Source organism: Cololabis saira, chromosome 20 (genome assembly GCF_033807715.1).
Source record: "Cololabis saira isolate AMF1-May2022 chromosome 20, fColSai1.1, whole genome shotgun sequence".
Taxonomy (NCBI): Eukaryota; Metazoa; Chordata; class Actinopteri; order Beloniformes; family Belonidae; genus Cololabis; species Cololabis saira.
This window is the reverse complement of record NC_084606.1, coordinates 25,202,299-25,215,952: the sequence shown is the minus strand read 5'-3', so window position 1 is coordinate 25,215,952 and position 13,654 is coordinate 25,202,299. Positions and strand designations below refer to the sequence as shown.

Genomic DNA, 13,654 nt, shown 5'->3' with positions numbered 1-13,654 from the left:
GGTGCTGAGAGGGAGAATTAAATTAGCTCTGTCAATACGTTGCCAAGCAACACTCCACACTAACGAAGCTGGGTTTGATAACTTGTTGATACCGGTGGGAGTGTGTGTGTGTGTGTGTGTGTGTGTGTGTGTGTGTGTGTGTGTGTGTGTGTGTGAACGGGCCCCTGCTGGGTGGAACCCGAGGCCGTGATACGGGGAGAGGCGCGGCGTCAGCGGGCCTCAGGAACTTTCCCCGTCCCCCTCTCACCCACATAGGCGGCACAAAGGCCCCGGCGGACCCTCGCGCGGTAATGAATCACACAACAGGACCAGGAGAGTGGTGCTTAAACATTTTCTTTCTTTTTTATTCAATCTTTGTTTTGTTGTTTTTCTTTTTTTTTTCCAAACCAGGAATGTACTAATTTTTTTTCTCCTCTCTTTAGGGAGGTGTGTTGGAGGGGAGGAGCATGGGTTAAAGAAAGGAAGGGTGGAGAGGGGTCAGGGGTCGCCGTGATGAGGAGACAAGGGGGTGTAAGGAAGGAGAGAGAGAGAAGAGGACACAAAAATACCCTTCTCACACACAAATGTCCCAGATACAGAACCTCAACGCGTCACATACGAGGACCGCCTCGGTCCGCGGCCTCCACCCGCCGGCTTCCAGCACAAAGAAACTAACACACAATTGACGCTCTCTCTATCTCTCTCTCTTCTTTTTCCCCCCCCTTCTCCTTCCTCTCTGCCCTCCATACCATAGAAACATCATTTTCTTCCTCCCCGTGTCTATAAACGCGACGGCTGAGCGGACCGGTCCGGGTGAGAGGCAGAAAAATTAAACTGAAAAGAGAAACCTCTGCAGAGACGGACGGAAACGGACAGAAAACAGGGCCGAGTCTACGCCGGGAAGTCCAACCGGCTCCCCACCAAACACTGTCGTCGTGGATTCAGAGATGGATGAAGAGAGAGTAACACACACTTCATTTGGCTTGAAGGATTTTTTTTCTTTTTTTTGTTTAGGTACTCTGAGCATGTTTAAACCGACACAGACTTAACAGGATACAGAAAAAACACAAATTGGAAATTGTACAAAAAAAAAAAGAAGAATTTCCTCTCATATTTTTTTTTTCTTAGTTTTTTTTTTAAATCAAAGTTGATACAGTCAAGTACAATCCAACCTCCGACCTCCTCCGACTCCCGCGGTACAAAAAACCATATCTGAACATCATCATGTGTTGAACAAATTCATTTCAGACCAATGTGACACGTAAGCATGAAAGATTATATGATACCGATACAAAACACAGCTGAGAAATGTTGAAAAGGTTCAGATTTAACACTGGCGTCACACAGGAAAACATGGCAACAACACTGGCGGCTTGGCAGATGTGCGTGTGTGTATGTGTGTGTGTGTGTGTGTGTGTGTGTGTGTGTGTGTGTGTGTGTGTGTGTGTGCGTCTCCGGACAAAGTAAAAGCATGAAATCTCCGACCGCCGCTCAGTTTACACATAAGCCATAAACATGTTTGAGCAACACAAAACAGCTTTATTAGTATGCACATTTGAACATGTTGCACCTCCGATCACAGCGGCGTGTTGCTGAGGCGCCGGGCACTAGTGTGTGTGTGTGTGTGTGTGTGTGTGTGTGTGTGTGTGTGTGTGTGTGTGTGTGTGTGAAGGTGAGGGCATGTGAAGGAGACGGGGATGCACACACTCGTTCTCTTCATCCCTTCCGTGTCCATCAGGTTAGTGTTAATCACAGAAACAGAGAGTCATAAGAAAGTAATCAGGTTTGTGGCGAGCGTGGGGCGGAGAGTGTGTGTGCGGGCGAGCAGGGGGGGCGGGCGTGTGTGTGTGGCGGGTGGCCTGGGTGGGGGTGGGCGTGTTTGTTTGGGTGTCATTGGATGCAATCAGAAAGCATTTGTGACAGTCATTAAAATGTGTGAAATCTGCGTTAGGTGGTGTGTTTCTGATGGAGGGGTCTGCTGACTGTCTGGGGCGTGTGTGTGTGTGTGTGTGTGTGTGTGTGTGTGTATGTCCTGTGCAGAGATGCATTTCAACACAAATTTGCGAGAAGAGAGGAACAAATCCGAAATGTGCCGTCTCATGTCAACGTAAAGTGTGAAGGAGTCACAGTAGATGTGTGTCTGGTGGGTGTGTGTGAGGGAGAGAGAGAGAGAGAGAGAGAGAGAGAGAGAGGGAGAGAGGGAGTGTGTGATGAGGTCTCTCCTTTCCGTGGTTGGAGTTCAGCTCCTCCGAATCCACTTCGGCTGTCAGTCCGTCACCTCCTCCGCTCAGGGAGGAGGTTTCTCCTCCCTCCGTCCTTCATCTCTCGCTCCTGCCACTCCCATCCTCCCATCCTCCCCTCAGCTTCCTCTCCTTCAGTGTGCAATCGCTTCACAGTCTTGCCGTTCCTCGTCTCCTTGCTTCTTCTTCCTCCTTCCGTCTCGTTTCAAAGTTCAGCATTCGGACGCCGCTTTACTCATCCTCTCTCCTCCTCCCATCCCCGACCATCATCACCCATATCTCCCCCATCCCAGCTTCTTTTTTTTAAACTTCTGCATTTCTGAAAAGAAAAAAAAAAAAAAAAAAGAAAAGGATCCCCCCTTCCTCCCCCCCGAAAACTTTCATAGATGGTTTCTACCTCAACACTTCCACGAAAGAGGTCTAGACCTCAAAACTACAGCATAGTACAAGGAGCTATAAAAATATACACAGAGCAGACCCTAGGGGGCAGGAAGGGTGGGTGGGGGGGGCAGAAAAGAGGAGCAACTTCTGTTTGCCCCAGGAAAATCAAACAAGGGGTTAAATTAATATACAACGCAAAGGAGGCAGGAAATCAGCTCATTGAAAAATAGGTGAAAAACAAAAATATCAGTGAAAGTTGCCTAGCAACAGAAGAGTAGCGTAACAGAGCTGGTAAAAATAATAAAACAATAGAAAAACTGAAAAAAACATCTAGAAATTATTACTGGATATTCATATATATAATCTATAAGTGTTGATAGACATAAAAAAATCTAACTTTTTTTTTTGATATTCGCTCACTATTTTGTGTTTTGGTATTTAAGACAAGTCTAAAGAACACACGTACGCACAGTCACGCACATACGAAGCACCCACACACACAAACTGGACCCCACACACACGCGCGCGCACACACTTGCTGAAGCACACACGTCTAATGTGGAGCAGCAGCGCCATAATTATTATCCAACTTGAACACACTCTCACACACGCACTTTATTAAAATATACAAGATTCTGAGTGTCACCGATTGGTCAGACCTCATCGGGCCTGGGCTCGGTCGCCCGCCGGGCGGGTCCGAGGCCCCTGTTCCCTCAGGAGAAACAAACACAAACAAACTAGGATCCTACGGTTGAGTTAGTGGCGGGGACCGGCCTCTGGCCGGCCAATAGCGCTTCAGAAGGGCGGGAGGGGGCGGGGCAGGCACTGGTCTCTGATTGGCTGATGAGAGGTCTGAGGGGCGGGGCGAGTGGCCTCTGAGGTTCAGAGTTCTCCGGTCCAGAGTGGGGTCAGTCCTTTTTTTAGTTGAAGTTCCTTTCATTCTTTATTCCTTCTCCGAAACACGGTATGTCCCAGCGCCGGGTCCGAACTCTTAGAAAAGTGTCGGGGCCTTCTTTGTTTTTTTTTTCCTGTTTCGTCTTTTTTTTTAGCTTTGAGTTAACAAGGTGGGGGCACTCAGTGCCTCTTGTCCGTTCACGAGGGCCTCGTTAAGTAGGGCTATGTACGTTTACGTTACCCTTTAGACATCCTTAACAGCCCGGTTGTGTGGTAATGGGGTTGGGGGGGGGGGGTTTATTCAGCTAGAAACACAACTGTGGCCGGGGTTGTGGAGGGTCCGGGGGACAATACTGGTCGTACTGAGGCGATCAGGGTTGAAACTGTGGCGGTAAGTGTTGCTGTGGCTTCATTGGGATCGAGGGTTTGGGTTGGTCACGGGTGGAGGGTTGAGGGGGGGGGTGTCCAGTGAGCCAGAGCAGCAGCGGTCTCATACTTTGTAGTAAATGTTGGCGGGGCTCTGAGGCGGCATCTCCTGGACGATGTAGACGGGGTGGCCGTAGTCCCCGCTCACCTTCTCGTAGTGCGGGCAGTAGGCCGAGTCCGACGTCCGCAGGGGGATGATGATGTCGCTGGGCTCCGAGCCGTTGTTGTTGGAGCTGGTGAGGCCGCCACCGCCCCCCCGCTTGGGGCTGGTGAGGGAGGACAGGGACAGCGGAGGGTGGTGGGTGTCCGAGTGCTTGGCGTGCCGCCGCCGGTAGCACACCACGCAGATCACCGCGGTGACCAGCAGGAGGAAGGCGGAGCCTCCGGCAGCACCAGCGATAACGGCGATGTTAGAGGCCTGGAGAGGCCCGTTCTCGTTACTCCCGCCGTTTCCGAAAGAGCCGTGAGACTGGGTGGAGTTTCCTGTGGCCCCTGAAACACATCACACAACAATATTACTCCCACATCCGCGATATACCAAGCTGCTTTTATCACTTCAAAACTGTCCAAAAATTGACAGTTTTAGCCTCCCAGCAGACTCTATAGCAGGGGTATTCAACTATATTCGGCCGGGGGCCACATCTGCAAAAGGACTGTATGGAGAGGGCCGCACAATTTGAAAATGTGGGGGTTTTCAAAAGGTATTTTGCACTCAAAGACGAAGACTTATGTAAATATAATACATTTGTATTATACATTTGAATATATCTAGTTTACATATGAATTATGTATTAATTGTCTCCAGATATAGTCATTGTGAATGTTAAATATAATATTCAAATAAAGAAATATTATTTTAAATGCAAGTTCATTTTGAAACCATGCATTGTGCAAACTTAATGAAATTGATATTGACCTACTTTTAATAAAACACGCCATAATGACAAAGCACCACTTTCCACCAAGATTTCCTTATTTGAATATTATATTAAGCATTGGGCACAAACATTTCAGTCCATAGTAGCCAGTTTGATGTTATAAATAAGCAACTAAAATATTAACCATAAGCTCCTTTATTAATGACACATCTGTGCATTATATCAGCAAAACAAAACAATCACATGAAATTATAGGAGGCTTAGAAGTTCATCTGAAATGCAAAGTCCTCACTTATTCAAATGAAAAAAATGTCAGGCCAATCCTAGAAGCCTAATGATGTCAACAAGTCCTCTGTACAACGGAGGTTAATAATAATGTGACAAACATTAACACTGTGCAACACTGGCAAAAAATCTGAAATAAATTATTATTATTATTATTTATTTATTTTTTTTCCAACAAACAACCCCTTTTTTGAAATATGACCAGGGGCCACATAAAAGCTCCTGGCGGGCCGCATGTGGCCCGCGGGCCGCCAATTGAATAGCCCTGCTCTATAGGCTTTAATTATCCCCTTAAAGATGAAAATGGCTTGTTTGGAGGTGTCCAGAGGAAACCTCTTCCCTCTAAGTAGAACGTCCTCAAAAGCCCATTGCATCGACACAAACAGCTCGCAACAACTGCGAAGCACGGAGGAGGTAGGGTGATGATTTGGGCTGTTTGCTACAGCCACTGGTTGTTGCAATGACCCGTCAAAGTTTAGACCTCAACCTGAAAAACTACAAACTTCAATGAACTGAAGCAACAAGAAGAGGGGGGGGCACAAATCCTTCAAAATGAAAAAATAAGACCAATGTCAACAAATAAATTTGAGTTATCGGTGCTAAAATTGCTTCTGGACGCTATTTAATCATCGACTTAGCTTTTAAACAGACAGCTTCTAGATTCTGTTCACATGAGGTCGTATTTGAGATTTTAAGGCCTTTTTTTTTTTTTTTTTAATCATCCTGAAAACGTAAAACGTTATTGTTGAAAGAGGGCGTATTTTCTTTTTCACGCCACCATACGCCTATTAAATCATGACAAATGCACCAAAGCCGTTTCCCAGGGAACTTTTACAGCTGGTGCTTTCATGAGCTTTTAAAATAATATCATTTTTTTATTGTTTCGTAATATAACAACAAGTAACGGCGATGGTTCGGCTCAACAAGTGCAGGCCGCTGACTCTACATGGACTTAGCGCAGTGGAATGCAGCAAGTATGCAGCAAATCTCACAGAAGCTTATTTGTGGGCGCTTCACTTATGTGATGAAGTGGTCAGCCGTGCATATAAAACAGAGGAATGTCTGAGGCCGGTGCGAGTGCACCGCGCGGTGTATGCTTTTGTGGAGAGGCCGGCTAAGCCACAGTGTGGATCAAGGTAACACACTCTATTTCCCTAACCTTAACAACCGTATTTACTTAGTATTTCAGCCAGCCACATGAAGAGGGCCTCCTCCCTGCATTTCTAGCACCAGACCACACACCCCGCCGCCCCACCGGCCCTCCTGCCTGTCTGTCTGTCTTTTTATCAGCGCGTCTGTTTGTCAAACTGTCTGTCATACTAGGTTTTTTTGTTTTGTTTGTAAGCCCACTGCTTCCTCCATCCGTCTCTGAGCTGGTCCCAGCCTGCGAGTTCCCGGTTCGTCCCTGCGGGGGGGTCGGGTCAGAGCTCAGCAGGTGAGGGTTGGTCTGAAGGTGTGCATTTGTGCTGGTGTTTATGAAACGGCGAGGGCCGGTGGGGGCTGGGGCGCCGGATCGTGCGAATGCGAGATGTGAACTGGTTAAGGCTGAAATGGAGCCTTTGGATTGGTCCATCATTATTCTTGGCACACATCACTTTCCCCTCCGTCTGTCTGCTCCTCTCCTGCATCTCGTCCGTGGTCCTCTCCATCTTTAAGTTATTGTAGCTATAATGACCTGACTTACTCTGAGCTCAGCGCCAAACAACACAGACACACAAAACACACAACCAGGCTAGCAGATACACACTAGTGCACCTCATTCTCCATCACTCCTGCTGTTCACCCCCCCCTCATCCCTCCCCCACTGCGCTAGACTGACTGGGAGCAAAACCCTAATGCTGGATGTCAATTACGCTCCCTACGCCTCCTCCCACTCTCTTCCTCCCTCCATTATGGCCAACATCCCTCACTCTCCATTTCCATTATGACTGCTGCCTTTCACCAGCTCTCTTTATTATGTCCTCTTTCTTTAACTTTCTTCCTCCCTGCTCCTCCTCCTCCTCCTGCTCTCACCTCCCCTGTTTTCCATATCTCCTCTGGGTTTCTGCTTTTGGTCCTACGAGTTACTTCACTTCCTCCTCAGTTCTAACTAAGACTGTTAATGAACTTCACCTCGGAGATAAATGTGCAACCGACCACACAGGAAACCAAGTTTTAGTTTAGTGGCTCATTTGGAAAGCGTCCCGTCTTAATGGTGTCCCCATTTATCTCCGGAGTCAAGAGTAAAAACTCAGATTGACGTCACACCAGAGTTCACTTGGTTCCAGTTGGAAAGTTGGAAAATGAACCTTTCCAAATGTCAGACCAACCGTTTCTGCTGGTTGCCACCGTCAGAAATACTCATTCATAACAAATCTTATTTATTATTGGCACATACAACAAGCGTACCAGCACATGCATTGATAAAAACATTTCCTGGTCTATGCTTGACTTTGACTGAAACAAGGAAGAATCATCTGAGTGTCTGCTTTGCTGATGTGAGTAGTAACCATGTTGCACCATTTGAATATATTTAAACATTATTTGAATATTCTTCATGCATCCTGTTCTGGTTTTAGATGTTATGACTGATTACCATCAGCCATAGCTACAATGCCCTTTGAAACCTTTAAAGGTCCAAAATAACCGGTAATTGTAGACCTTAATGTTGTTTTGTGGCGTTTATGCTTATATTTTGTGTGAATATATTGTTGTGTTATCTATGTTTTGTAACTCTTGGGCTCTCATCTGCTGCCAATCTTTCAGGACACACTTAAAAAGGAGATTTTAAATCTCAAGATCCCCCACCGTTAAATAAAAGTCAATAAATAAATAAATTAAAAATTAAGTTCTGAAGTCGGGGAAAGTGACGTTTCTCTGACTTTCCAAGTTCCAACCTCAGGGGGCGTTCCAGTTGAATGTTCATGGTAGGAACTCACAAATTCCAGCATCTAAGTGCAAATCAGCTTGTGTGTAGGCGTTTCTATATTGTCTTGTGTTGTTTTATGAACTCCCCTTGTTAGTCCGTTAGTTGTGCTTCTGTGATGTACAGCCCTTCATGCTTCCTTGTGTTTCCACTTGCTTTTCAGACCCAGTGGTTCTTCTCTTTGGAATATCCTGCTGTGGCAGCTTTTCTTGCTCGTCAAATAAAAGGCTGTTATCACTGCTGCCTCCCTGGCCTCCTATGTCTGGGTCCTGTACACACCACTCCTGACGTTCTTTAATGGGAATGTCCCATCCCTTTTTTGCATTAAGTTTACATTAAGACATTTTAAAACAAACTGAAATATGCATTTTTTTCTCATTAATATTCTTTCTATTAATTTATTAAAAAGAAATGTGGAAAACTGACCAAATTTGGTGTTATATTGCTGTTTCACACATAACGTAGCAGCTATTCTTACTTCCGTGGTCACTAATGAAGTGAAATCTGTCATTTACAGTGGAAGATGGAGCTGCAGTGCAAATATTTAGCAAAAAAAAAAAAAAAAAAGCCAAGGTTCATTACTATATAATTTTAAACTGCAAATAAACAATACAAAACAGAACAGAGGTAAATACAAGCTAAATGTTTATGCTAATAAGCTCAGGTGGGAGTTAAAATTCCAATCGGGCTCCGTTCATGACCAAGAGCTATGAACTGATAGATCCTGATTAGTGCTAAAAATGCTAACCATTAGAGGCATTTTTATTTGCCTTTATTTAATGTACATACATACTCCACTGAATACTTAAATATCCGAGTTAAAACTATGCAGAACCTCCATCGTTGAATCATACAGGAATATACGCATAAAGAAAACGGATGTTGCTTTGGTCGTGGGTTTATCTCTGGCCTTTGTATGATACACTGCAAAAACTCATTTTTAAGAAAATAAAAAAGTCTTGTTTCAAAAAAAATTGAAATCTATTTCAAAATTAGATTGCTAGTTTTAAGACTTCTAGAAATGTAAACAAAAATAAAAATAAGACAAATGTGACTAGTTTTAGGGAATATTAGGACTTGTGTCTAGAGGGACTGTTTTTGCAGTGTAAATATAATCACTGGAAGCATCTTATTCTCCGATATGAGCTAAATTCATGAATACCTATCCTCGCTGGAGTGTAAAGAGTGAATTAGCAGCGAGTGTCTAATTGTTGGTGTGTTTTAACGTGGCTGAGTGGAGTTTGCGGCAAATTAGGTGACACATAAAAATATTCCTAGGGGGTAAAAAAGGAGCCTGTGTTTGTATCTGTTCAGGAAGAGATACGAGTTAATATCCCGCTGATGGGATCGGAACTGCTCACGGCAACAGTGAGGATCAGATTAGATGAAAAAGGAAACCATGAGAAAGTGTGGATAACCTGGGAAAACGTTGGGCGTAGTCACATAAGGATTAGAAATTCTGGTGTAACAGTTGTGTCAGAAGTCAAAAACGGCCCTTTCAGATATGCTCTTGAGTGTGTGTTTACATGTCCCTGCCTGAGAGTCAGAGGTGTGTGAAATATCTTGTTATGTGTGTGATTAAATCATTCATATAGTGAGAGTTATTTCACACATTCAGGTAAAAGCACAGACGCATGGTATTGTTTCTTGCTTTTCACATGCGTCCTTATGGGGAAGTGATTGGAAAAGGTGCGAAGGCATCGATTCACACATCGGTGACGGCACATAAATTCTTCAACTTAAAAAATATGAAGAGAGGAAATGCAAGACATGTCCAACGAGTTATGTTCTCTACTGTCGACTGGATAACTTTGAGGTGGAGCGTGAATCCAGCTGCTCTTCTTGTTGTATTCCCTTTTCCTCTTTGCTTTTCAATTATTCTTTTCTTTCTCCTCCTCACGAGCCCCCCACTTCTCCTCAGCCCGCTCCATCGCTCCCTCTTGCCTCGTCCTCTCTTTCCCCTCATCTTCCTGTCATCCATATTTCTTTTTATCGCCCTCTTTCGTCTTTCTGACCTCCGTCTCAGGACGGAGCTACAGAATCCAGGCCGTCCAAACTAATGACAATGATAACTTACTGTAATGCCCTCATTCCCTTTCCCTCCTCCCCCCAAACTGCCTCTTTTTTCCTCGTCTTTCTCCCACGGTAGCGATTAGCCATCCGTTCCCAGCCCGCAGCGTCGCTCGAAGCGGCGGGCGCAGAGGAAAAAGGAGGAGAGGGATGGAGAATGGGGAGAAATGTGGAATTAAACAGCGAGATCCGCAGATGTCGCCGCTGCACATTCTCCATCTGTCGCCCCCGCCCTCCCTCTGCCACTGCTTTTCTTTATATTTACCAACCCTCCATCCATTTGGTGGATGGATCTGTGGGGGATTCACGCCATGCGGTGTCCTGCTTACCTGGGATTCCCCCGGTGGTGTGTCCCGCCGACTCCTTCTTGGGGGGGAGTCCATACGGGCCTACGGAGGGAAAAGCAGTGCCGGTGAGCTACAGAAACCATCTTCCACCAATGCCAAACTTCTCAGAGCTGCAACCAATAAGTGACACTAGCGAAGAGCAAGACCCAGACTGAAGAGGTCCAACAGCCTCCTCCATCCAATAATAGGAGGGCACATATTGACGGGCTTCGATGCGTCGCATCTCCGTTCGTTCCAAAGTTGTTTTGGCCTGAGTGAGTTTCACAGGGCCATAACGGCTTGTAATCTGCAGTCGCTAAACCAGGCCATCTGTCTGGCAAGCCCTCGGTGATGGGGACGGTATTAAAGTGCATTTGTGCGACACACACACACACACACACACACACACACACACACACACACACACACACACACACACACACACACACACACACACACACACACACACACACACACACACACACACACACACACACACACACACACACACACACACACACACACACACACACACACACACACACACACACACACACACACACACACACACACACGAATGCAGCTATTGCATAAATGCAAAATTTAAGACTAATTTACAGAAAAAAGATTGTGACCGATTTGTGAAATTCGGCCTTCTAGTAAACATCTGAACGCGAGAACGGAATATCAGTAGTGTTGTTTTTGTCAGCCTGTTTCAATTTGAGTTTTAGTCTAGTCTTTGGGTATAGCTATCATTTTAGTTTTTATTACTTTTACTCACATTCATTCTCCTTTTAGTCGTGTCAAGTTTCAGTCGACTAAAAGTCTGAGCATTTTAGTCTTATTTTAGTCAGAATTGTCCAGGACCATTTTAGTCTCGTTTTAGTCAAAGATTGTATTTAGCCAAACCCCTTTTACAATTCAAACAAGGTTATCTTATTATTATATTATTGTTACCTTATAGACTCAAGAATACATTCATTCCAGATACAGAAGACTCTAATTTGAGTTTACAACATATTTATTTTTCCGCATTTCTCCCCATCTTTTTCTTTTCCGACGACACATTGAGTTTTCTTTTCCACGTCTCTGTAGGAAAGTGTATCCAAAGATGGTTCTTCTTCTTCTCCAGCCCCAGAGAAGATCCCGCGTTTCTCTATGTAATTTGTTTTTAATTGACGTGAACCTAGAGCTCTGTGTTAACGGCATCAGCCTCTAACTCTGCAGCTGCATCTTCTGGATCTGATTCCCCGCTGCAGCGACTGGGATTGAGGACGTGACGTCACCAGCAGCAGAACTAAACCAGAGGAAACTACTGAAAACATGGAGATTAACTATCTTTGGTAGAACATTTCGTCTCGTTTTGGTCAACGAAAATTAAGACACATTTTAGTCTCGTCTACAATATTGCTTTATATATTTAATTATCGTTATCATCACATGACCAGCAAATTTGTTGCGTCTCGTCTCGTTTTCCTCATGTGATAAAGGTTCGTTGACGACAATATTTAGTCATAATTTTCGTTGACGAAAGCAACTTTATATGTAATCGACCTATTCAGGTCTGTAGCTAAGAGGAGAGAGCAAGAAGTAGATATGATCATGGCGTTACAATAGAGAGACATTTTACCGGAGTATCAGCTGGTCTATGTGTCCAGCGCGCCATCATCAACCTATATGCACTGACATTTGGAAAAGCATGAGGCTTATTGGCTAGTAGCCCCCTTTTGACAGTAAACCAAACAGAAGTTGGGGGCGGTGCTGGCTGGATCAATAGGAACTGCTGTGTGGTCAGCAGGGGCCGGCGGTGTGTGTGTGTGTGTGTGTGTGTGTGTGTGTGTGTGTGTGTGTGTGTGTGTGTGTGTGTGTGTGTGTTGGATCCGGGGAGAAAGCGAGGTAGATAAAGAGTGAAATGAGAGAGGACAGGTCGATGCATGTGTGCGGTCGGCGGGGGCACATGTGTGTTCCCTATCTCATCAGAGATCACCATGAAGCAGCGTGCCGCTTATTTCGACGACAAACAACACGGACGTGACCTTTCAGCCGCGCAGCAGATAAGATGGAGACAGGAGGAACGGAGGGGAAATGGAAGAGGGAGAGCTGGAAGGAGCGACGGATGGCATGCAAAGCGAAGGGAGGCGATGAGGAGAGGGAGAAGGGGAATTTGAAAAGGGACGTGAGCGAGTTTGTTTGAATAAAAAGGAGCATGAAGGGATGGAAACACAGAGGAAGGTAGAAAATTAAGGAGAAAAAGGGAAAAAAGACGGCGGAGGGATTTATGTGCGGAGAAGGGAGCTTTTCCACTGCCAGTGTGGGGAACGAGCCAGGAGAAATAAACGCTGTGTGTGTGTGTGTGTGTGTGTGTGTGTGTGTGTGTGTGTGGTATTTCTACTGAGCTAAGCTGACTCTGCTGATGTTAAATGCTGATAGAACCACAACAGAACCACTCGGCTCTGTGCTGAAGAGAACCTCCAACGCACAAGGGCCGATAACGCCGCCCTGATCAAAGCAGTGGAGGAAGTGTGTTGGTGTGCGAGGGCGGTCGTGTGAAGGGCAGGTGCCCGCTATGTGCACCAACACACCGGCCAGTAAAAATGCTTAAATGGAAGTTTTCCTTTCTTTTTTCCCTCCTGCTGCTCTGTTGAAACCTATAAGGGTCATTACCTGGGAATATTTTCCCAACAAATTAGAAGTTTGCACGGCCACGACTCATTAAAACATAAAAAAAAGTCATCAACGCTGTGCTTTAAGAGCAAATGGAGTCATTTCGTTATCGCGCTTTAGCTGGCAGGTCTGCTGCATGGCTTTACGTGTGTGTTCCTCACCTTAGCGTCCGTTTTGTGAGCTAATATTCGTTGGGCGAGTTTAAATCTTTGTGTGTGTGTGTGTGTGTGTGTGTGTGTGGGTGTGTGTGTGTCCAGTATGACTCAAACGCAGTTAAAAGGCAGCGTGAGAAGGGAGTCAACAGGCCTCATTAGAGCTGACTGATCCCACACTTCTGCGCAGTTCTCACCACTTAACAAGCCCTAATATGCTCGGCGAGAACACACACACACACACACACACACACACACACACACACACACACACACACACACACACACACACACACACACACACACACACACACGAATGCAGCTATTGCATAAATGCAAAATTTAAGACTAATTTACAGAAAAAAGATTGTGACCGATTTGTGAAATTCGGCCTTCTAGTAAACATCTGAACGCGAGAACGGAATATCAGTAGTGTTGTTTTTGTCAGCCTGTT

At 45.4% G+C, this 13,654-nt stretch overlaps 1 protein-coding gene across 1 annotated transcript in view; it reads right to left on the bottom strand.

The window, feature by feature from the left end:
* Positions 1-330: 330 nt before the first annotated feature.
* The window catches only part of efnb3b (ephrin-B3b), a 104,017-nt gene continuing 90,693 nt past the window's right edge, over positions 331-13,654 (bottom strand). Inside the window, exons 4-5 of the mRNA XM_061709512.1 lie at positions 10,388-10,447; positions 331-4,412 (exon numbers count right to left, since the gene is read on the bottom strand). Coding sequence (XP_061565496.1) covers positions 3,985-4,412; positions 10,388-10,447 — 488 coding nt within the window. The 3' untranslated portion in view covers positions 331-3,984. The remainder of the gene's footprint in view (positions 4,413-10,387; positions 10,448-13,654) is intronic.